The sequence below is a fragment of the Xyrauchen texanus genome, chromosome 20 (genome assembly GCF_025860055.1).
Source record: "Xyrauchen texanus isolate HMW12.3.18 chromosome 20, RBS_HiC_50CHRs, whole genome shotgun sequence".
NCBI lineage: Eukaryota > Metazoa > Chordata > Actinopteri > Cypriniformes > Catostomidae > Xyrauchen > Xyrauchen texanus.
In genome coordinates, this window is record NC_068295.1 from 36,055,411 (window position 1) to 36,081,111 (window position 25,701).

Genomic DNA, 25,701 nt, shown 5'->3' on the forward strand with positions numbered 1-25,701 from the left:
GTATATGTTTGCCTGTGAGTGAGCGTGAGCTTATGTACTCGCATGTGTGTTTGTGAGTGCGGTCTCCCATCACAGTGGTGTGGACATGTAGATGCCTGTTTTCAAATGCTCAACAGGCATGATATTGTTGAGATAATCTGCTGAAAACTGATCCTCTTCACACAATCGCCTGCAGAGGAACGTGTGGGCACATCAGCCCACAACATCAGGAGCCTCGTCTGTCACTACAGCAACAATAAAAAGCCCTCCATTAGAGCCAAATATTCACAAATGTTCTGCCACACTGCATTTCTGCTAGACTGTTAACAAGCCGGCAAAAATGTGTACAGTAGCTACTCTATCAGCTTTGTTCATCTGTACAAATGAATGTTTACGGACAGTATGGAACAACAAGACTTGCCATGCGCTTGTGAAACTTGAAATACCAAGAAGTCACTAAGGTTTTGAGAAAAACCACAATGTCTATATATTTTACAATCACCCTAGCATGATGGATTGTTCTTTGAACTGTGTGAAGGGTAGAGAGGGTGTTAGATAGGGTTGCCTGCCTCTTTAAGAGTCAGTACTTGGGCAGGTTGGTTTGTTGAGTGGGGAGGTGGATCCAAACAATGCTTCAACAAACAAGCATTTCTAGTAACCAAAAGTGGCTCACAACCAGGCAGTTCTTGAGGGCGTACAGACACGAGACTGAATCGTGTAGTTGTGCGTGACTTTTTTTACATGACTTCCTCGTGGTGTGCATGTGAGTCCCATTTCATCATCAACTAAGGTTTCCAGAACTCTGCTGGAGGGACCACCAACAGCTCAGGTTTGAAACATCTATTAAGAGTAAGTGTTTTGATCTTGTATTGAATTGTTATGCAGCATGTAAAGTAATGCCATTTTAGAGTCAGGTTATGCAGTTCCTTTATGAACTCTATAACTTTTGTAAATGTAAATAAGTGTGTTGTAACTTAAGGAGGTGTAAACCAGACTTTTATGGTCAAACTCACTTTCATGAATTATTTACACAATGCCAATCACATGTTGTTTGTGTTCGCAACATCATTAAAGATGGAAAAGATGTAGGAATATGACATCACTGTTACTGAAGGGTAGATGTTGTTGAGTTTATTGGCAAATAGTAGGTTTTAAAGTACATATGTTCAGAATTTATGGATTTCTTGAGATTTATGGATTACTATTGACTACTATTGAGATTTATAACCCTCATGCTTTGTTGAGATTGACTGTACTGTTTTTATGTTTGGGGTCCTGGAGTGATGATGAATTACTATCTCTGCATGTGAACATTTATTAAATTTACATTTATTTAATTTTTTACATCAGGGGTGTCTTAGACCTTAAAAAGAAGCCACATTTTCCATACAGGACAGTTGCTACATATTATCAAGTTAAAATTGATTTACAATCTTTACTCATAAGATTACTAATTATAGGCTGATCAGCTACTTCCAAAATTACAATTCAGTCTGCATAACCTCACATCCAAAAGTCGGTGTCTAAATCTTAATAGCTTAGACAGGCACAAAATGTGTCCGGGTATACTGTATGTTACTTATTAGAACAACTGTAGATTGTGTGCTTAATGATGAACAGACAACAATATCTGAGACCTTGTGCTACGCAATTCAAAGTAGCATTTCAGGCTGCATGCATATGTGTTCCTATGAGGAAAAGGCCCATTATAAAATAAATAGTTCAGACTCTAAATTCTGATTGGAAAAGCTGCATTTAAAGACATTGTATTGATAATATGTGCATGCACACCTGTTACCGCACGTTCTATGGTAATGCTACTGCACGATGTGACACAATCATAGTCGATCAGAAGATACAGTGGCAAGAAAACTATGTGAACCCTTTGGAATTAGCAGGTTTTCTGCATTAATTGGTTTTAAATGTGATATCATTTTCATTAGAGTTACAAATATAGACAAACACAATGTGCTTATGCTAATCACACACAAACAATTGTAATATTTATGACTTTATTGAACACATACCAATAAACAGTCACAGTGCTGTGGAAAAAGAAAGTGAACCCCTAGGCTAAAGACATCACAAAAGTAAATTAGAGTGAGGAGTTGCCAAACATGGCATCCAATTAATGAAATGAGATCAGAGGTGTGGGTTAGAGCTGCTTTGACTTATAAAAAGCAACCAAAAATTTTGAGTTTTCTATTCACAAGAAGCATCTGCTGACGTAGATCATGCCTCGCAAAAAAGAGATCTCAGAAGACCTATGATCAAGAATTTAAAGTTGTAATGGGTTACAAAGTTATCTCAAACAACTTGAATATTCCTCTTTACACACTTAGAAAAAATTGTCTATAAATGGAGACGATTTGTTACTGTGGCTGCTCTCCCTAAAAGTGTCTGTCCAGATATGATGACTCAAAGGGCACACCGGAGAATGCTTAATGAGGTAAAAAATAAACCCAGAGTGACAGCTTAAGACTTGATGGAATCATTGGAACTGGTCTACTATACAGAAAACATTAAACAGGCATGGTGTCCATGGCAGGACACCACGAAGGAAGCTGCTGCTTTCCAACAAAAACATTGCTGCATGGCTGAAGTTTGCCAAAGACCACCATGACACTTTACAATGCTACTGGGAAGAAATGTTTTTTTTGTAGACTTATGCAACTAAGGTTGCATTGTTTTGGGAAGAACATGCAGCACTATGTATTGTGTAAAAAGGCCACCACATGAAAACATACCAACGGTGGAGGGAGCATCATGAATTTGGGCTGCTTTGCTGCTTCAAGGCTTGGACCACCATCATTGAGGGAAAAATGTAATCCCAAGTTTATCAAGTTATATTACAGGATAATGTCAGGGTGGATGAAGCTAAGTAGAAGTTGGGTGATGCAACAGGATAATGACCCTAATCATCAAAGTAAATCCACTACAGAATGGCTACAAAAAAAGAACATTTGGAGTGGCCCAGTCAGAGCCCAGACCTTAACCCAATAGAGACATTGTGGAATGACCTCAAGAGAGTCTATCACACCAGACATCCAGAATATGGCTGAGCTGAAGCAGTTCTGTAAGGAAGAAAGTTCCAAAATTCCTTTTGAATGTCCTGCAGGTATAATAAGCAGCTACCGGAAATATTTGGTTGAGGTTATTTCTGCAAAGGAGGATCGACCAGTTATTAAATGCAAGGGTTCACTTCCTATTTCCACATCATTGTGAATTTTTAATGGGATTTGTTCAGTAAAGTCATAAAAGATTATAATTGTTTGTGTGTTGTTAGCTTAAGCACATTGTGTTTGTCTATACTTGAGACTTTAATGGAGATGAGATCAGATTTTATGGCCAATTAATGTAGAAAACCAGCCAATTCCAAAGGGTTCACATACTTTTTCTTGCCACTGTATTTGTTGTTTAATGTACAGTTATGACGAGAAGGATTTTGGACCTACAGTATATGAGATCTCACAGTGGCCGAGGCTACCCTTCATGACGGCACTGAAACACAAAACTAAGATGGACAAAATGTCCTGTTGCTTGTCAACTGATGTAGTTGTGATTGGTTTGGATAGCTCTTATTGTTTGTGATGTTAGTACTGTAAAACAAAACGTACAAATAAACAGATAAAGCTGCATAATGTTTCAGCCAATGTGGCTACGTTGCTTGGCAACCATAAACAGCCTGCAGTTAGACTAATGTACTACCTAATGGAAGAATGATTTATTCTTATTTGTATTGAAAATGCACTTAAAATAATAGTTCTGTCATTACTTTCTCACACCTATTTTATTTCAAGCCCATTTGGTGTTACTTTTTCCATAGAACACAATAGGAAAAGTTTTGAAGTATCTTTTTGAAGAAGCAGCTCTTTTTCATACAACAACAGTTAATTGTAACCACGGCTGTCAACCTCCAAAAATGTTTAAAAAGCACCATACAAGTAGTCCCCACAACTCATGTACTATATTCCAAGTCTTCTGAAGTCATCGGTTCCTCACATAAAGCTATTGTACAGTATGACTTGGTAAAAATATAGATTTTCCGATGCAACACAATCTTCATTTGAATGATCTTGATATGATCGGTGACATGAAATTCTCCAAAATTTCTACTTTTGTGTTCCATGGAAGAAAGAATATCATATTGTATTAAAATGATATGAAAGTCAGTTAATCAACCCTTAACCATTGTAAAAGCATTGGCCTTGAGAGGCTTATTGCTTTTATTATCATCAATCTTAAATACAAAACACCTTCCTGTCAGAAGGGGCACAGGGGTCACACCTCAGCTGTTGTCAGTTGCCTTTGTTTATTTAGTATCAGACAGTAAGCCCACAGTAAGTAGAAGTTAGTTACAGACAGCTCAGTCAGAGTCAGTTTTAGAAATGTAGGCTACATCAAAATCAATGTGAGAAATTGTTATAATTATTCAGCAACCACCGGATGATTCATTACACTTTGATTCTTTGTGAAAGTATCCCTGTATATGTGGTCTCAGCTTGTTAAAGGCAAATGTGTCAAATGATATAAAAAACTTCTCACTTCATTTTTCACATCTGAAGTGACACAGTTTAATTAAAAATGGCTGGAAATAGCACCTTTTATAATCAATGACTGTACTGCTCAGGAAATAATGTAATGTTCAAATATAGCTCGCTGGTGTTCGGTGCCAAGTGTCTGCACATATGACAAAAAGCATAAGCGATAATTGACATGGAATCCCCAGCATCAGACACTATAGATGGTATCTTTCTATTGTGACTTGGGTGCGAGTCTCCTATCATGGAAATGAATCTATTCTCAGATTTCACATTCAGTGCATTTCCCAAATTCATTGTCATTAGCCGTTCCAAGAGCTCCATTAAGCCACAATGGGAAACAGCATAAAGTGTGCAGAGAGATGTCTACAGTGTGTCTAAAGAAGCCGGTCACACAATCTACAGATGTTATCGGGAAGAATCGGAAAACTCCAGACACACACTTGGCCTCTGTATCTCGTTCCAAGAGCTGTCTCTAAAGGTCATCCTGCTAAAGCAGTATTGCAAAAGAGTACTCTTTAAGTATACATCACAGGCTTGTACTGTAATTCTTAAAGGGGTCATGTCATGAGGAATCCAATTTTCCTTGATCTTTTGACATATAGTACGTTTCAGAACTCAAAACTTCCTGCCTAGTCCAAAAACAGCATTTATTGACGCCACGCAAATATGTTTAGATCTCTGCTTCCACAACTACTCTACGTCACTTGGGGGCCTTCATTAATGAATGACCACCTCCACAGAAAGAGATCAACGCCTCCTTTTACATAATCGCCTATTTTGTTCGTCCCATATTGTTTGCTGGTGCGCAGTCAGAGTAAATGAGAGCAGGACAAGTGCAACATTCCTACACACCTGGAGGGACCATTGCTGTAGTTGTTATTTAACTAACAAAGAGATGACAAAGAGGATTTGAAAACATTGTGCTGTTCCTTGGTGTTGAAATTCGCAGTCTCTGCATAGCCTTCCAAAGGATGGCAAAGTTAGGAAAGAGTAGCTGAAGTCTTTTTTAACATAGTTCTTGATTGCATCAAAGAGGGATTATACTGTATGTTTTGTTCTGCACATTTCTATAAGGATTTTTTGGACAACTATTATGGTTTAGACTTTACAAAGAAACCTATAATAAATGATGGAGCAGTGCCAACTATATTAGACATGACAATAATACCGGTGAGTAACCAATTTAATCCTACTGTTTATGTCTGTGTTTGTTTGATGTAAGGAATTGTAGTCAGCTGTTTATTTTGCAAAAAAAACAACGCAGGACTCCAACGCAGAGCGGATCATGCTTATTAGATGGTTACATACCAAATAAATACATCATTTCTCATGAACTTCCTGTATTTGTGATTACACGGGATGCACATTAATGCAGCCACACAACAGAAGTGAACTCCAGGGCTGACCGTCCGTTACATCTGGATCCAGATTTATCTTCACATTCACATCTTGGACTATTTTTCTGTTCTCATATTTATATATTATTATTGTATCACCAAATCTTGTATGCCTAATAATATAAGTATTGGGGATGGAAAACAGTAGGGTGCCTACTTTTTTCAGTTTTCAATTGTTATTTCAGTTGGAAGAACTGTAGTAGTTTCATGCTTAACATAACTTGCAACATATAGCTATTGAAGATTACCTTGACTAAGTGCTTTCAGGGGCTTTTGTACAATGCTTGCAAGTTTTCGTTCTATTATTCTTGAAAAAACGAACTCCATGATTGTTCGTGGGGGGTGTTTGCACTGCAAGATGTTAGCCAATCATAACACAGTGGGCGTATATATTGAAGTCTTAAAGGGGACAGCACAGGAAATGAGTGTTTCAGGTAGAGGGCCAGAGACAGGGTGGAAAAAGGTAATTCAGTTTTATCATCTCAAACCTTTACTAAAATTATAAGTGAACCTAAGGAAAATAATACAGTAAAAAAAAAAACATGACATGACATGAAGAAATGTTCTTGTTCAATAAAATTTTAGCTCAATTAACCCAATTCGGTCATGACAAATCACAGATAGGTTTGGCATGTTAATGTGGGTATATCATGTTAATAAGATTTAGTCTTGGCTGACTAGATTTGCTATGATGCTGCTGCAGAGCATCTATGAATGCTGCCTTCACATGCTATCAGGATTATCGTAAATAAAAGTTTCCCACTTGGAAGTTGCACTGAACGACCCCTCAAGTCATAATTATGACTGGGAAACTCTTAGATCATTTTGAGACCAGAGTTTCCGAGCTGGGAGGAGATGCAAACTGGCAGAGGAGAGTACAGTGTCTGTAGTGAATGACAGATTTTGATCATTTTTCTAAATACAGCTAATAGTTAGCACTTGCTGTATCGGTATTATTTTATGTATATCAGCAATCACTCAATGCATGTTGTACATTTTTACACCATTAAAATAGCTTATATTTGACCAAAATTTCATTATCGTCAGCAAGCTAACTGAGTAACATATATTATGGTGTCAAAATAAAAGTTGCTCAAGGCATATGTATGAATGTACCTGGCATCATTCAGGTTTCCTTTTCTTTCCGACAACAAAGCACTTGAACGTGACCTACTCGTAATTGCCACTTCAGATGATGGAAGTAGGATAATTCCAATAGCACATGAATACAGCAGAAGACTTGCAAATGTTTGAACATTCATAGACATACTGTGTTAGCATGTGGATATGCTGCTGCTGCTGCACTATAATACACATACAATCCCCCAACAAAGCATGTAAGCAGCACAAACACATAACAAAAACACAACTCCTCCAACAATGCAGATCTACCAACAAGACTTGATTACTGCTGCAGCTCTAAAGAGCCATGTAAACCGAGTGTATGCTAGCAAAGTGTGCCTGAGCAAGGTTGGCCGAATGGCTTAAACCCTAGTGACCTGACTCATAATGTGTATCTGGACCAGAGAAGCACAGAGTTTTTTAACTAGTGACAGTCTAGCAATGTGTAAATTTATGAAAACTAATGACCTAAGACCGGGATGTTTGCTAGTGCCAGATTTGACTAATACTTAACTTGTTAAAGACGTGCTTTTAAGTTTCTTGGCCAAAAGTTGACCTCACCTGCAAGCTGTTTTTAGAAAACCCCAAGCAACCACCTGAACAAATAGCATTTTCAAAGAAAAACTCTAACACACACAGTGTGTGAGGTGTTTGACTAACATTTAACAAGTTCCAAGAACCTATCAGCTTGCGCCATGTAGAGTTATAAAACTGAACTTTAAGTCATTTGTGACGTAATGTTAAATACTAATTTCGACTCATTCCTCATTTATAAAAAAAGAAGAAGCAAAAATCATGGTATTGTAAGGCACTTACAATGGAAGTGAATTGACCCTTCACTAAGCTCCACCCTCTTAGTTACCACTGCCTACTCTGACAAGCTTTGCAGAACTTCCCATAGGAATGAATGGGAGATTACCGTAAACAGCGTAGTTTTTGGCAAAATATTCTCATAAACTAAATTGATAATATTCTAATGTGGGCTGCAATGAAGAGTGACATTGTAAAGCATATTTATCTGACGTTTCTGTAAAAGAAACTATTATCAAAGTCACTTGAAAAGAGGAAGTTGTCATTTGATGGTGATTACACACCTGATAACTGCTTATAACATCTCATAACACAATCACTTTGATGCTGTGAACTCTTTATTTACTATATATATATGTATTTGTTTTTTGATAATTTCTATCAAATTCAGCATAATACTCGCTTGTCAGAGAAATGGCGCACAACAACATTTGCTGAAATAGGACTAGTCAGAAATGCTTTTAGGGCGGGTGTAGCACAGGGTCAATTTGGCCAGTCCATAAACATTAAAATACACCATTTCAAAATTATAGTATAGTATACATGTTTACATGATTTAAGTGTGATAAAATTGCTTACTAACCTTATCTGTGTAAAGATATTTCCAATATTACAACTTCGTTGTGATATCATGCATGGAGTTCATTTGAACTGCTCACATAATGCAATAACACCTAGAAATGAGACAGAAAAATATGGCATTTCTATATTCGCTTAAAATTCCTTTATTTGGATAGTAAAATTTCTCAAATTTGAAGTGCAAAATAATCATAGTTATGTCAAAAAATTGTAGTAAAATCAAATAACTGTGATTAGACAAATATTGAATAACCGAGACAGGCCTAGACTCAGGCTCTTGATGAAGGGGGCACACCATGGCCATCAGTAGTATAGCCTAAAGCAGGCTGCGGGTTTGCTGTCGCGTCAAATACAGTTTATAACTGTTTAATCCTTTAATTATAGCCTCAGTGCAATGCTTGAATTACATTAACAAGCTACACAGCAATGTGCTGCTCAAACTGTTAAGATCAAACTGAAAAAAAATCAACTTCAGCCTCCGTTTTCAGGCATTGTGATTTTTTTCAGAAGGATATCCAGAGCGCTAGGTGCTACGGGTTTGTCGAACTTGCATTTTTCAAGATTAATAGTATCTGCCCTGACTGGGTGGCCAATTTTCAAGACAACCAGTTGAAAGAACTGACATGAGGGTAAATATGGCCGATCAGAACAAGACATTTTTATTATTCTTTTTCACTGAGAAGACATTTTTGAGTTACGAAAGTTACAGAAAGTTTTTATTGTAAATCAAGCTCTTTTTGTCTCAAAAGATAAAACGAATCGATTCCTCATGATAAGACCACATATTTTGATAGTAGCAGCATTGCTACTTCTTTAATTATTGCTTTATTAAAGAGGGTGTGGAGCGTGGTGAAGGCTTAGTGCCACAACAAAACGGTGTGTGCCAGTGCTCGTCTCAGCATATGCGTCCTTAGACGGTTGTGAGTTGTGTAGAAAGGGAAACAAGGTGTTAGGTGGGAGTGGTGTGGTCTTGTCATAAGTGTCCACCATAAAAGATTCACATAGTGGTTTTAATTATTAAGTGAGTGTTCTGTGGCTGTTCTGTGGTCAGGTATCACTCTCTTTGATATTTGGGGAGAGTGTGAAAGCATTCCAAGCTCTTCATCCCGGCCAGTTCTGACTCATCTTTGAGGATATGGGTGGCCAACTCCCAACCATGCATCAATCCTTTTATATGGATATTTATATTGAGTTGGTATACATTCATAATATAATGTATGTTGACAACAAACTCTTCAAGGGTTTGTCCTCAAATGAATATACAATGATATTTTCATAAATGTCAAAGTGCTCCTTCTTATTGTTTCAGATTGCCCTGCACCATGAAATCAACTGAAGTTTTGCTGCTCTGTGGCTGCTGTATACTATTTATACAGAACTGTAAAGCCCAAGGTAAATATCGTTTTTACCTCACTAACAAAATACATTTCATGCACCTTAAACATTTTATTATGAATTTACAAAATATTCTTGGCTACTAGTTTCGGTACTTTTTCACAGCCATTTTTACAGAAGTTATTCTAACGTTTATGACAATTACATGACAACTGCATATAAGTAAATAGGATCTAAGATCCAAATCAGAGGGAACATGATGGTGACTTCCATCTCAAAGATTTCTCAAAAACAAACAAAAATATTGCAGAGCAGTTTTGAAACTTTACTGAATATTGCAGTTGTTTTGGAAACCTTGTTAAATTGGTAACACTTTACATTAATGTTAATTAATTACTTATAAGTCATTAACAAATGCATTATAAATCATTGGTATTCAGTTATAACAACATTAATAAAAATACTTGCCAAAGAGTGAGCATTTTATCTTAAATGTTGTAAATACATATTTATTTATTTTTAAATGATGCCCCAATTCATTATTTATGTCACGGTGCAGAAAAAAAAAATGATTACAGCTAAGGAGGGATTATTAGCATTTTGCTTCAGTTTGCTTTGTGTTTATTCATTACTGTAATGTCTTGACTTGTGTTGTCATTTTCCTTGTTACATTGAAGTCAAAAGAATGGTTCCACTCTGAGTGCTGTCCCAACATAACTAGTCCTAGTTACCTAAAGTCCTCTGCAAAAACACTTTTCAGGTCTTCATACTTATTCACTGCAAATATCATATAATAAAGCCTGAACATCCTAAACGTTATGTACTTAGGTTTCTAATGATGGCAACTGCTATATAAATTCTTCTTATGTGTCCACTTTACACGAAGGTTCATTTTCATTGGTTACTAATGTTGAATAAGTGTTATTAAGCATTTATAACATGTGAGTTAAAATGGCTCACTATTTGGCAAGTATTGCATTGAAAATCTCAATTTTGAATCATGTTGTTATAACAGCATAGACTGTAAGATATTTATAATAAATTTTTAAATGCCTTATTAGCCATTAATGAACTCCATTCATAAACCCCTAACAAGGAACATTAATGTAAAGTGTTACTGTTAAATCTTAAAATATAAAAAAATGTCAAATATAGTAAAGTTGAAATATGCTTGTAGTATGCAGAAAGATTACACGAGTTATACGACAAGTTGTAAGTTTGACTAAAGCACACATCCAACACTAGAACAGAGCATTTCCAAAAGGTAATGTATCTAGGAATGAGCATATTAATTATGCACTTGCCAAATGCTGATAAGATAAAAGGAATGGCCGCATTGGCTATTCATTTCCTCAACCAGTTCCTGCCAACAGCACTGCAACAGAATCCTGGTGAATAGATTACATAAACTCACTATCAGAGGCCTTTGATGGTTCCTTTGTGGCTGATCTGTCATTTGAGTATTCAGCTGAGAAATTCTTGTCTGGTAGAGAATGTGACAAATCTGCAAGACAGAGTGTGTCTGACACGTGTGTTAGGGGGGCAAAGGTCAATGGCCACAATCCTTTCCTCTACGCTTTTATGTAAACCAGAGGAAATGTCAGTTGTGTCCATTGGGTCTGCAGTTGGAGTCGATGCCCCTCCACTGACAGTCAGAGGCCCGAAACTTGGAAACAAGCCACTGAAATGTAAATCTAATGTAGATACACTACAAAAATCATTTTCTTAATTAGTATATTTGTCATGTTTCCCAGAAAACTATCACAGTTCCCACGGTCATGGTAAACCTGGAAATAGCAGGGGATTTTAAAATGGTCTTTTCCAGGCCTGGAAAAGTCATTCAAATTAAAAAAAGTAACGAAAATGTCACGGAAATTACTATAGATTGAAAAAAAGTCATGGAAATGTGTAGATTTCCTCTGCTTTAAAAATATATACAATCAGCTAGATATTGCTTTTGTTTAGAGTAAGGGTCCGTTCAGACTGAACATGTAAAAAGCTAATAAAAAGCTAGACCCGCACCAAACATAACATAACAAAACACAGGTGATACGTTTTTAAAAGTTTCCGTTCTTTTTAGCCTGACACGGCGTCTAATAAAGTGCTCAAAAAACGTCCGACAAGTGCATATTTACATTTACAAACAACACAGATGGATGGAAAATACATTGGTTATGAACGGCCCCTAAAACTTGCTCGCCATGTTCGATTTTTGAGAGATTTTTGGGTCAATGATGCGTCAAAACGGCTCACAAATCTGATAGACTCATTAGCGAATTGGGCTAAATGAAAATTATTTTCTCAAATGCCTGGAAGGTTAATGGAAAAGTCATGGAATTCCATTGGTCAAAAAGGGTGGGAACCCTGAAATATCTAAACATCCTTAAAACAAGAAATTTACTTGCGAAGCAAAACCGTAAAAGAAAATGCAACTTGTTTTCATAGAAAATATCTTAAATTAAGTTTTAAGTTTTATTTATCTTATTGGCAAATTGTTTAAGTATAAATCTCACTTAGAATAAACAATAACAAGTCTTATTAACTTACACAATTCTGCTTTTCAAGTAATGTTTTATAAGGATGTTTATATATTTATAATGGGACACTAGACATAAAATACTAACAGAACCTTCTGAACACTTTATAGCAGCTATGATGTATAGAAAACTAATTATGGTGCATGTCTTTAAGTATCATGTGTTCATTCTCATAACTGCAACTTGTGACTTTATATATGGCAATTGCACATTTTGTTCTTCACATATTCATGATGTGATTTATTGTTCCTTGGACATTACATCTCACAATTGCAACAACAGGGGGCCTTCAAAGATCCTGGTGCCCCGAAGCCCTCACAGGATCATGATCCATTCTTGCTTGTCTGTCCAGGCAAAATGTTTTTCTAAGAGTGTAAATGGCTGAGTGCATACTGGGACTGAATGATCCTTCATTTCACAGGGATCTGTTTACCTCAGTACAGCCGGCATTCTCTTACACTGCACTTGCATCAAATCGAGAGCTTAGACACTTATATACACACTCCTAGGTCTGTGGAGTGTGTGGCCTGTCTGGGGTTAAAAGCGAGGGGAAACCCATACCTGCATGTTTCACTGGCACCAAGGAGCTGAGTGTGGCCACAGGGGTTCTGGAGAGAGAATATTGGGTTTCATGGTGTGAATAAATTTAGATCACGCTGGTTTTCTGATTGAGGTCCCCTTAAGAGGTTAACCACAGACTGTAGGAGTCGCAGCACCTGTTGCACTACTATCATGAGCACTCTTAAAGCACTCAACTCCAGGAAATGCAACTACATGAGCTGTTGGCAACTCAGCCATTGTTAACAAATGAAATGATCACTATGGGCTATTGGCAGATCACACATGCTTCTGCAGAGTAAATCAAGGCCTGCTGAATCAGCACATGACAGATTAAATCAGCAGGAATCTCACAAAGCCTGTCAAGATCATGTCTATGTCATATTTTACCCAACATCAAAAGAAAGAAAAAAGAATTTGAAGCCTAATTTCAGGACCATTTAGATTTTTGGCATGAGACATTTTTAAACTATTAAGCACTTATTCCCTCTCAATTGCAATTACCAAAATGTACAAAAAAATCGCATTACTGTAACGTGCAAACATAATGACATACAGCTCAATTTGTAAAGCATTTATACATCATGGTATTTGTTACACTGTTTTTAATTTATGCTGATTTAGATCAATAAAAAATAAGTATATACTGTACCAGTAATTCATTTGTGTAATATTGCAACATTGTTAAAATTTTTTATTAAATTCATAAGAATCTATCGAAAATCACCAATTTGAATCTGATGGATTTTATCAAGAAAAAAAGGGAAACTCTGATCTGGATTTTTACAGCCAATATGGTTACAGATTTTCTTGTCACTTCAAACTAAATTAATATATAATCAAAATAACAAAGTGGTTAAAAGAAAATCATACCAAATGATGCGTTCTCATTCCGTTGGATGTTGCTAATTTTACTTCCACTTTCACTTGGTCATGCTGGAGCTTTAATGGTGGAAACACGCTCATGTGAAGAAAAATAAAAAGCAGAGAAAGAGCGCTATGATCGCAGAATGAACAGATGCTACTGTTAAAGTCATTTGCTCGGGAGTTATTTAATAAAGATGTAATAATTAAATCATTATTAATGAATGTTAATGAATTACACATCATCTTGTAACATGCGTTATTTTTATGATACCTATACCCGGCGGAGACTGAGAGGCTGCCACCATAGACAAAAAGACAGTTTCAAGTTGCCTTTTTCTTTAGTTGTAATGCGAGTGAAACACATATACCCAAGCTTTTCATATTCGACACATCCCTCACACTGCACCGTTCTTCACTAGTGTTCCCCTTACACCTGTGATGACATGATAGTAATGCTAAAATCCTAAAGGAGCCAGATGTCTTCTGTGACTTTGGTGAACTGTTTATGTGATGGTTAAATTATGAGACCACCGATTGAGACATAAGAAGTGAATATCGGCCAATGCTGATACTGGTGGCTGAATGACCAGAGTATCCCTGTGAAAACAATTTAATTGAACAGTTAAAATTATAGATCAGACTGATCTCAGAGTGAATTTGGAAACAATAGGCTAACTTTTCTTGATCAAAATTCGGTCTGTGCTTACCGAAATTCAAATCACTGCCCCCAGTGGCTGAAGTGGAAAGTGTTTTTGAATGTAAGGACACATACGAGCTACAGTTTCCAGGTTAAATAGCAACAGAAGGGCACCAAACTGTAAATGATGTAATGCATTGCATCTGAATGTATACATTATCAACCATACGCCCTAACCCCAACCCTAAACCTAAACGTCAGTGGAGTAAATATCTGATTTAAGTGGGAAAATGGAACCTCCGATTAACACTTACACTGATTATACGAACTTGTTTACTTCCTGTTTTCAACGTGGGACAAGACCCTGGTCTCCCACACTACTGACACAACGTTCTGTTGGTTGTATCACTGGTGAAGGTAAACACTGAACTGATGCAAAAATGGTAACATGATTTAGTGATTCATTATTTCATCAGTATAAAAATATCTAAACCTTCTTAAATCATTAAATTTACTTGATAAGCAAAACTTTTTACTCTTACCCCAATGGCAAATAATTTTTTCTTATGAGCCAAAACCTCACTAAATGTTTTTAGATTTATACATACAACAAGAAAAATTTATAATAATTTGAGGTAAGAATAAACTTAATTTAAGGTATATTCCCTAAAAACAAGTCTTATTATCGTTCACAATTTTGCTTCTTAAGTAAATGTAGTATCATGTTTTAAGGATGTTTTTTCTACTGGAAGACAAGACAGATTCTGTATATACAGTAGCATGTATGTGAAAATATACAATCCCTCTAGATAGAACATGTGACGTAACAAGCTCGCTGTAAGCACACTTGGTTTTTGTGTACCGTTTAAAGGCATGTAGGGGTTGGGCCCTGGGCGATGGTAAATTCTTGTGATGTTCGGGCAAAGCTCATACGGGCGGAGACATGAACACATTCCTCTCCTCCCGTCGCACACGCTCCCCTCGTGCCCATCACCACAGACACACGCGCTTCCTGGCCGGCCCCCAACACACACTTGCACAACCAGCACTAACATGCATACACCGTAGTGGAATAAACAGAATAAACATAGCCAAGAAGGCTAAATCACTCCCTTCAGGGTGATGATTGAGATCAGGCGTGAATCATTTACTTTATTAATCTACATAATAACATTTCTCATGTAAAAGTTCATGTAGAAAATTACATTTGAAAAAGCAATGTGGATAATCTGTCCATGTTCTCGTAATGATAGTAGTTGTTTACCATGCACTGCACTGGCACAAATGGTATAGAAGCCAATGCACCACTAGTGGCATCAAATGGAATTGCAAAAATAATGACTTTTCAAACAGGTTTCCTGAACACCATTGTTCAGAAAACAGATAGTCCCATTACAATAGCAATAACCAATAGTCATAAAAGCAAATGTGAGATGAAAAGCAGGTTTTAAGGTTAATGCTTCATCAAGTTTTAATTCAACAAAACCTACCTACCTACCCTAAACATTAAATCTAACCGATAGTGTCATAAAAAGCAAATGTGAATGTGAAGTCTCCTGGACTTGTATCCTGGAAACGTACTTCTCTGTCTGCTCGTATGAATGTAACACATCATAAGAAAGTGTTTCGCCGCTGTTCAAATGCACTTTGGATCACATCATTTATATGTATAAATGTTTTCCATCTGAAAGGAATAAATATTAAATGAAACAAATAAGACTACAATTAAAAGTAATCTTTTCAGTAATCAAAATACATCTTAAGTCAATTTAAGATGTGTTTCAAAAGTGATCAAGGAATGTGTCTGATAATAAAAGAATATTTTTCACTTAAGTCATCTCAGTGCTGCTTGTTTTGAGTTGATCCACAGTGCGTACAGCCGCCACAACTTCAAAGATGCATGTTGATACAACTGGTATGGAATAGTTTTTAATGCTACCAAAATGTCATAAAAACAGTTTGTTTCATTAATCAAATGACTTGTTTATTATTAAAAAAAAATATTTTTAGAAACTAAGACATTTTCTCTGCATACAATCGATGTAGCACATTGCTTGGAGCCACTGATCCAGAATCAGCTTTAGTCATCCCATTCTCCCAGTTACATGGAACTGTAACACGCAGTAGTTTGGCTGCATAAGTCTGTGAATTGAGTGAGCATTTCACCCTCTATATCATGCCGTGGCCAATGGAAGACAAGTCTTTTAATCCCAATGCCGTTTACTGATTTTTTTACGCAGTATTAACACAATAATCAATCTCATTTCACTCAATCGAATGTTGACCTCATATTACGCTAAATCACAAAATGCACATGCGCATTAGCGAGTTGATTGACAGGCGATGTCTTTATCTAAAAGGTAATTGGCTCTTTTACCTGCAAGGTGGGACTTCCTTCTACATCCATTGACTGTTGGGTGCTAGAGCTTCTTGATTTGGCATTCCAATTTCTCCCATTCATTTAAATAGAAAATAACACAAGGTAAAATAAACCTTGTGTGCTTAGCATTACTCACCCATTGATAGTTGCTTTACTAGGTTGCTAGGTGTTCTGAGTGGTTACTAGGCAGACAGACAGTACATAAAGTAGATAACAGTTACGAAAACAGTTGGCTCGACAGTCTCTCTTTGTCAAGCCAAAAAAGATTTTGACAGATTTTCTTTTTGAGCTTGCCAGAATAAACAAGCATTTCATCAGGTAATATCACAACATATGCATTTCAGCAGTGCACTGGCTGTTTACTGCAGTCACCATGCTACAGAAGCTGTGACAACAAATGCACAGCTGAGAGATGCAAACTCTTAAAGAAGAGTCAGAGCTTGTTATGTGATCTAAAGGACTAATTTACTAATTCATTGACAAATCATCATTGCCAGTCCTTGCAGGTTTACAAATTATTATGGCAGTGAATTAACAAGCATCTTAATACAAATGTAAGCCAGCAGGTTATCTACATGTATTTAGTTTTTGCTTGCTTTTTCTTCCAGTGTCACACACAATCAAGTTGTACTTTAATAATCATAAGTCAGTGGTCTTGGGTAGCAGTATGTTTAATGGGTCAAGCAAATATATGAAGGTCAGCATAATGTACAGTATCAATCATTATATTGAACGTACACTTTTACAGTTTCATTTTCCCCAGAAGAAACATCTCTAACGCCCTCAGCCAGTAACTGCACGTGTGAACTTGGCCACGGAAAATGTGCTGAAAATGGCGACTGCAGGTGAGCCAGTAAATTATGGTCAAATATGTGGCATATACACTCACTGAAAACTTTATACGGAAGACCTGTATACCTTATTCATACGATTATCTAATCAGCCAACCATGTGGCAGCAGTGCAGTGCATAAAAGCATGCAGATACGTGTTAGGAACTTCAGTTAATGTTCATATCAACCATCAGAATGGGAAAAATTTTCATCTCAGTGATTTCGACCATGGATGATTGTTGGTGCCAGATGGGCTAGTTTGAGTATTTCTGTAACTGCTGATCTCCTGGGATTTTCACGCACAACAGTCTCGAAAATGTACTCAGAATGGTGTCAAAAACAAAAACCATCCAGTGAGTGGCAGTTCTGTGGATGGAAACACTTTGTTGATGAGAGAGGTCATCGGAGAATGGCCAGACTGGTTCGAGCTGACAGAAAGGCTACAGTAACTCAGAATGTACAACATGTTGAACCTTGAGGTGGATGGCTACAACAGCAGAAGACCACGTTGGGCACTTTATTAAGACCATAGTGTTCCTGATAAAGTGCTCAGTGAGTGTATGTTACAGGTTTTTAATATAAGTGATCGGATTTGTAGCTCGGTTTTTTAAATAGTAACACTATCCTTTATTCCATAATATGCTATTCAAACAGTATTATGCCACATTGTAGACGCATGACCTCACTAGATTGGAGATGAGTGGCATCCCAGTTATCATCTTGGAAATAAATCGTTATTTTAGCATTTACTATAGTGGTTACGGCCCTGTATTCCATAGTTTTACTTTATTGCATAATGAGACTGTAAACTGATTTAACACCATTGTGAACATCGTGGCAGGTGTGATCCGGGGTGGGGTGGACCACACTGTGACGACTGTGTGCGGATGCCCGGATGTCTACACGGCACCTGTCATCAGCCCTGGCAGTGCACCTGCATGGATGGATGGGCGGGGCGATTCTGCGACAAAGGTGATTAATTAATTTGGACCATATGTGGCAAATGATTTATCTACAACAAAATGTTTAACATGACTTGTTTTTGCAGATATTTACGTGTGCTCCAGAGAGCAACCGTGCCAGAATGGTGCTACTTGCGTCTTGAATGAGTCAGGGGAATATAACTGCTTGTGTCTTGAAGGCTTCCATGGACGGGACTGTGAACTGAAAACAGGGCCTTGCCAAAAGACCAAGTGAGTGTTCACAGTAATTTTATAGTAGTAGGTTAAGAATTATGAGAAATAATTACATTTGTTGTTTAAATAAACATTTAGATTTAACTGTGATCCTTTATCAATTTAGTGGCACTCATACCCAGACACACTGGCACAGGCAACAAAACTGCCTATTCAACTTGCAGCCTCTAAAGTTCAATCATGTAATTCAATGGGCTCATTCCGGCGGCCCAGTAAGAGCTATGCTAAACACACTGCAGCTCGGTTCCTACTGCTCTTCCCAAAACTATCGGACTGAGCAGTTTCCAGGGAAACTACATGGGCTCAGACTGTACCAGTTAGATAAACAAAATTGCTAGTTTATATTAAATGTTTTATGGTTTAGACTGTGCACTCTACAATGATCTGCTGTAAAGCATGAGGACACTGCTGGATGTGTGGACTTTTTTCAATGTTAAAATACTTTCTCCTGTCCTGGTTTAATGTTAATTGGTTGATTCCCTGAAAAGTGTAAACAGTGTGGCTCTGATTGTTGGAGCATCCCAACCAGCCTGACACAGCAACATTAGCCGCTTTTCCACTATTTGGCCAGTGCGAGCCAGGGATATCAATTGTTCAGCCGGGGTTGAGAACAAACCGTTGTGCGCTGGATACACAATCTGGCAAATTCGGCAAAACTCCTTTGAAATTGACCCCGTCTTGTTTGGCCCAAGGGTAATCGGCGAGCCAAAGGCCATTGGCCCTGAGATAGCACAGAGGGGGCATGATGAAGCCCCAGAAGTGACAGTGGGAACGTACTAATTTGGCCCGATAGTAGAAACACATTTGTTAGCTCAAACGATGGTGTGATTTTGGGGTGGGCCTATCCGTTTGTTGACCACTAATAAATGGGGGAAGTATTCAGAATCCTGTTGTTAGGTGTCGAATTCATGCAGCACTACACAGGCCGATTGGCACTGGACTTGAAAAAGTGCATGTCGGTTAGAAATTTTGTCCCACTTGAATCTACGCCACCAAAGTACCGCGAGAGCGATTCGAGAGTAGCCGGCTGGTGCAGCCTCTGCAGTTGCTCGAGGAGCTGCACAAGCTCTGATGATGACACAGCTCATTCACAATTGGCCAGACTCTCAATGTGAAAATGGTTGCACGTGTTTCATGGACAGCGTTCGTAATTTCATACTTTGCATGCTACTCTTACCTCTTCTGCTATGTCAGAAATAATAGTATATTAGTATGCCATTACCATGCTGTTTATTCTGACACCTCCAGTTTGGTAAAAAATTTAACAACTCAAATAAATAAAAAATAGACTCCTTTATTGGTATTTTAATAAGTACAGGCTTTTATTGGACTTTCTTCTTGTACACACAGCAGGCACTGTATGAAGCAGCACAAATGTTTTAAATGAACAATGTTTCTGGCTATTTTATGTCAAATTCAAACATCCGTCTATCTGAATTCAACTTCATCTGTAATAAAGAAAGCCAACATAGCGCAATCTTCTGTGACTGGTGGAGGTTCAGCAGACGACGTGAAGAGCACACTAACAAGTACCAAAATTCAGCTTATTTAGTTTACATAAGAATTTAAATCTGAAAGATTATTTTATTTTCACGTCATAAGGGTTTTTACATGCAACACAAAATCTGGGTAATGGGGAAAAAATCATGTGCCAATAATTTTTGCCGTGAACCGTTTATGACCATACAACGATAAAAGAACACTGTTTAAAGTGTCTACATGACTTAAAATTTTGTCTGCTTAAACAGAATATTTGTTAGAATTTAACTTGTTGATACACACCCCCTTTATGAGCACAAACCATGAAAATGACATACCTGAACTGAAACGGTTGTATTTACTGACCCTTTATAGTATGGACACAGTTGTAGTATCTTTTGAATGAAGCCACTTTGGGATTTATTTCCCAAGTTTCAGTATTAATATATGTTGTAATTTTTTTAAGTTAGAGAAGCTGAAGTTTATAGTAATGGAAATATTTTGTGCTGAACATGTTTTTCTAATCTAAAAAAACAATAATAAAAGTACCAAGACAACCCAGAAATACAAAGCCACAAGTCTAAAGAAGTTATGTTTCAAATTTGAAGATGATCTAATAAAAAAATGAGGTTCCTGAGAGCTTTTTTCTCTGTGAAATCGCTGGAAGTATACTGAGTAAAACGAAGGCTCCGCCTTTCAAGACCACACAAAATCTGACTGCACTGCTCTGCTATTATGAATGAAACTACGCCCCATTTGTAAAAATAGACTTTGGAGACAGGCTCGTTTTGTTTATAAGACTCTAATATACAAGATAATATACAGTTTTACAACATGAATTCTGCTCAGATCGCATAGTTGTACAACGAAGGGTAATTCTTTCAGGCGAGATCTCATGTAAACAATGGAGAATATATCAATATTTCTCAGATTTATCACTTTTACGGACAAAAAGTTCTATTGGATATTTTTCAATGAACGCTTGCCATGGACAATTGACCCAAGTGTGGTGAACTGGATTCATCTGGTGATCGCGATTTCATAATAAAGATATGAAGTCCCGTTTTGATATTGCATGTTTTCATTTGTACTCCTGGCACAAATAACTAAATGGCTGTTTCTGGAACATTGCTATAGTGAAACAGAGATTGGATATCAATGTTGAACCCTTAGACCTTTGAAAATATGTATAATTTGTTAACATTAATTATATTATAGACGGTAAATGATATATTAAAATGTAAGCAGAGGGACATCACCACCACATGCGGGGGAATTGAGTATCAACAGGTTAATAAAATCATTCATAAAAGTGTTCCATGCCATGAACCAAAACCAACCAGGTGAATCACAACATTACAAGCGTTGAAGCAATAAATTATCTGAAAATCTGTCAAAAAAGAAAGAGACAAGACTCGAATGAGTCATTCACAGTGTGTCAGTGGACGGTTGCCGTAGAGCTTGTTTGCCGTGCTATGGCTGTGATTCTCTGAATAGTTGATCATTTCTCTTCAGGATTATAATTTGTATAGTTCTTCACTAGCATTTCTGCTATTAAACATGATTTCTAAAAAAATAAGTTTAAATAACATGGACTGGGGGATTCAGCAGAAGCATGTACCATCGATTAATAACCTTGGAGCTCCAAATTTGTACAAATAAATTACTTATGAATGGTATTATTACTTCCAGAAGTGTTGTGCTTTATTACAGTCATAAACACTGGATTTATATAATAGTTTCATTTAAATGTTCTTATGCTTAATGCTTCAGGTCCCCCTGCAAGAACGGTGGTCTGTGTGAGGATCTGAGTGGTTATGCTCCAGAATTGTCTTGTCAATGCCTGGCTGGCTTCACGGGGCCTCGCTGTGAGACCAACATGGATGACTGCCTAATGCGCCCCTGTGCCAATGGTGCCACCTGTCTGGATGGTGTGAACCGCTTTTCTTGCCTGTGTCCAGCAGGTTTCACTGGCCGTTTCTGCACCATCAACCTGGATGACTGTGCCAGTCAGCCCTGCCTCAATGAAGGACGGTGTATAGATCGAGTCACAACCTTCCAGTGCTTTTGCATTACAGGTTACACTGGAAGAACTTGTGAGATTCCCCTTTGGGAGATGGGATCTCAAGCAGTGACTCCATTTAGGGATGGGTCTAGCAGGGGTGGGCAAGACAGATTTACCCAGAGTAAGTCTCCTCCAGTGAATCAATCTCGAGGGACCACCCCTATTGGCGATGACAGACGATTTATAAAAATTTCAGTGAAGGAAGTGGTGACTCAACAAGGTGCTGCAGGACTGTCAGAGTTGCAGCTTATCATTCTGCTAGTGTTGGGGGGAATGACTTTGGCTGTGGTGGCACTAACAGCTGGTCTGGTGCTACGTGGACATTGCTTGGACCGATCTGCTCACTGCCAGTGTAGACCACACCCCAAGCACCATTACCCATTCCACCGATGTCAGACACATAGGCAGCAGATGGCTCCTGCTCAACAGGAATGCAAGCTAAGTTTTCTCGAAACTCCAGCTCCATCAAAGCTTGAGAAGAAGAGGCTAAACACAAACATCATTTAGGGTGTTGTCACACATGGTTCGACTACATGGTCTGAACCAGAGTTCAGTTCCACCCTCTTCATCTGTCCCCTGCTAGTCTCTTTTCACATTGCTCTTTTGGGTCTGATCTACAGTATGACTGTATCAACATGAATACTAGTGGCAGCTGTTTACCTCTGTAGCTAGATAATGACTCAAGAGGAGAAGACGCCAGCTTCACTGTCCTATTCAAGTTTGTGCCATTTTGGAATTACCTCCAAAACATTACATGCACAGAATGGCACTTCCATTTGTCCGTCATGGATGCATTACGAGAGATGCGAAGAATGCTAGTTGCTCCATGAAGGCAATTATTCAGAGATAAGCAGCTATGAGAATTGCTGTGTGAACAGTAGCATGCAAAGATGAAAATTATACATCAATAGCAATTCACTTCCGCAGTTTAGGACGGATTACGTTCATGCAAACTGTCACAGAGTTCAGATGAACCAGACCACCTGGACTCAAGAGCGGTTCACTGGTGCACACCCCAATTCGGAAGACTTTCGCACCAAACAAACAAACCAAACGGATGTGGGTGTGCACCAAAACGCTACTGTGAAAGGACCCTAAAACCCTTCCACATGACTTGGGTCAGGGCTTCGACGCACCATTCAACACCAGCATCAAGAGCCACTTTGATCTCTAAATGAGATTGTGCAACTGGATTTGTTTAAGTAAAAAGGCCACTTCTGACCATGATGACCAGTGGCATTGGCAGTCACTCAAAAGCTAAATATAGTACAGAAGAATGACAGTTGGTTGTTGGACACTGGTGGTATTAATCCTGAGGGATTACACTAAATAAAAGAACCAAACTCTTTTTTTTTTTTTTTTTTGCATAGACTGCTGAGGGAATATTAAGTCAGTTAAAGTCTATATGAAAACAAAATTGACTTTTTAAAAACTTATTTAAAAAAAAAAACAGCTTTCATGAAAAGACTCCAGATTCAGCGGCTCAATGTGCCAGCCGAGCAACTTCTTTTCAAATGAATGGGAATGCTCACAGATAGATCTCTCCAGGTTTATTAGAATTCCTTGATAGAGATCAGTAAAGCAATATCACGTGAGCAAGTGTGCTGTATGTCCAGCTATCAACACGAATGTGTTTTGGTCGCAGGCACAAGGCCGCAGGTATTCATAGCAGTGCTGATAGATGAACAATTTTATTTATTTAACAGTTCAACAAACAAGTAAATAACTACGTAGGGAAAAACTAGGAATGTCTAAAAAAAAAAAAAGGCTAGTGTGTTGAACTACTTTCTTATGTAACGGATTAAAGATCTGCCGTTGCAAGTTTGAAAGATGCATCCAAGCCTCTGTTACTAATTCAAAAACCACACTTTAGAACTAGTAAAGGATGCTTGGGCTGTTTCTAACAAGTTATTGGAGAAACATGGATGTAGTCGTGTATGAGAGTGAGTGAATGAGCGTGTGATTACCTGTGTCTGTTGCAGCAATGAACAGTAATGCTGCAGCTGTTAGTTTAACTCTATTCCTCAGCTGTAATGTTATAGTAATCCACTCCGACCAAGGAGTGATGCTGCCATGCATGCTATCGGTTGAAGTGTTTCATTGTTGGAGAGAAAACATGGAGGACACCAGATTCATTCTTGTATATTTCTTGGGGAACTCTTTATTTTGACAATGACACAAAGTGTTCTCTCCTCTGCCATGTTGAAAGTTTATGTCTTCTCCCAATTCGAAAACTTGTATCAGGTGCCCTGAGCATGTTATTACTCCATCTGTCGTGACTCTCAATGATTGGCAGTAATTCTTAGCTGTAGTGTAGAAGTAATCAGAGCGATCATGGAGTGAAAGACCATTCCAGATAAAAAAAATAAAAAATGTATGCACTGACTGACAGTTCATTTACTTCAGCTTAACTTGCTCATAGCACACACAAGACAGTCTATTGCCGCCACCTGCTAGCTCAAATCTTGAATGTCACAGGGATGAATGAAAACTCACACATCTAACTGCTCTTACACGATATTTTAAAATGCCACAAACACAAGCTGAGTGAACAGTAAAGCATCCAAGATGGTGTGAGCTATCAGCACTCCTGGAACACCTCTCTTCCAATCACATTTGAGGACTGGAACTATATGCTGTATAATTTTCAAGATCCAATCAATTCTTAATGGATAAAATCAAGTCCCGTCTTAACTTTTCTTGTTGAATTTCTTGTTTCACTCTAAAATATTACAGAGGTTGGTTGCAGTTTTCACTTGAAGATACAAGTTGTGTAAACACTACCTGTGAACTAATTGTTGATATGAGGTCACAATACTCAGAGTATATGGTAGAACTACATGAGCTGCAATAATGAAAAAGCACTCACACACACGAGCGTTAGACAAATCAGGACTTTATGTACTGTATGTATATATACTATATAGTATAAACAAGTTGTCTTCAATTTTATTCCAGATGTACTAATCTAAAAAATTGCCAAAAGCAATTCATTTGTTTGAGTTGTTACAGTGTTCAAATTGTAAAATATTTCAATGTGAGTATATGCCAATTAAGTTTTTTCTTCAGTGTTTTATGACATTGTTTTTTTTTTTTATGGAAATGTATCTTTTCCATTAACTTTATTGTAATGCTTCTTCAAGCAGTCAGATAGCAATATCAATAATTTCATGGGAAGGATTTGTGATACAAAATTATACATAGACTACAGCATTTGTAAGTGTAAATATAACTTATGTAATTTATTGGTCAAATGTATATTTGTTTTTTAGGTGTATTTTTTATACAGAGATGTGTGTATTAAAGATTTAAGACTGTGGAATAGTAACTCTTAATGTCTAACTTCCTAAATCAATGACACTCCAAGGTCAAGAAGATCAAAAA

General features: G+C 37.6%; 1 protein-coding gene across 5 annotated transcripts; it reads left to right on the forward strand.

The window, feature by feature from the left end:
- The first annotated feature begins 670 nt into the window (after positions 1-670).
- Positions 671-25,678, forward strand: LOC127660355 (protein delta homolog 2-like). 5 transcript variants are annotated; one of them, XM_052150485.1, is made up of 6 exons: positions 671-808; positions 9,741-9,823; positions 17,494-17,590; positions 18,419-18,549; positions 18,626-18,770; positions 22,026-25,678. In XM_052150485.1, the coding sequence occupies exons 2-6, from the start codon at positions 9,754-9,756 to the stop codon at positions 22,822-22,824; spliced, it is 1,242 nt and encodes a 413-aa protein (XP_052006445.1). In that variant the 5' UTR covers positions 671-808; positions 9,741-9,753; the 3' UTR covers positions 22,825-25,678. The 5 variants fall into 5 exon arrangements, with proteins under 5 accessions (XP_052006445.1, XP_052006447.1, XP_052006444.1 ...); XM_052150487.1 differs by having other exon boundaries at positions 17,509-17,590; XM_052150484.1 differs by having other exon boundaries at positions 676-828.
- Positions 25,679-25,701: the final 23 nt, after the last annotated feature.

Excerpts from the sequence above, each read along its gene's own strand:
- LOC127660355 (XM_052150485.1), top strand. The coding sequence starts at position 9,754 with ATGAAATCAACTGAAGTTTTGCTGCTCTGTGGCTGCTGTATACTATTT. Across the intron at positions 9,824-17,493 it reads ACAGAACTGTAAAGCCCAAG|TTTCATTTTCCCCAGAAGAA; the intron begins GTAAATATCGTT and ends ACACTTTTACAG. Across the intron at positions 17,591-18,418 it reads GCTGAAAATGGCGACTGCAG|GTGTGATCCGGGGTGGGGTG; the intron begins GTGAGCCAGTAA and ends ACATCGTGGCAG.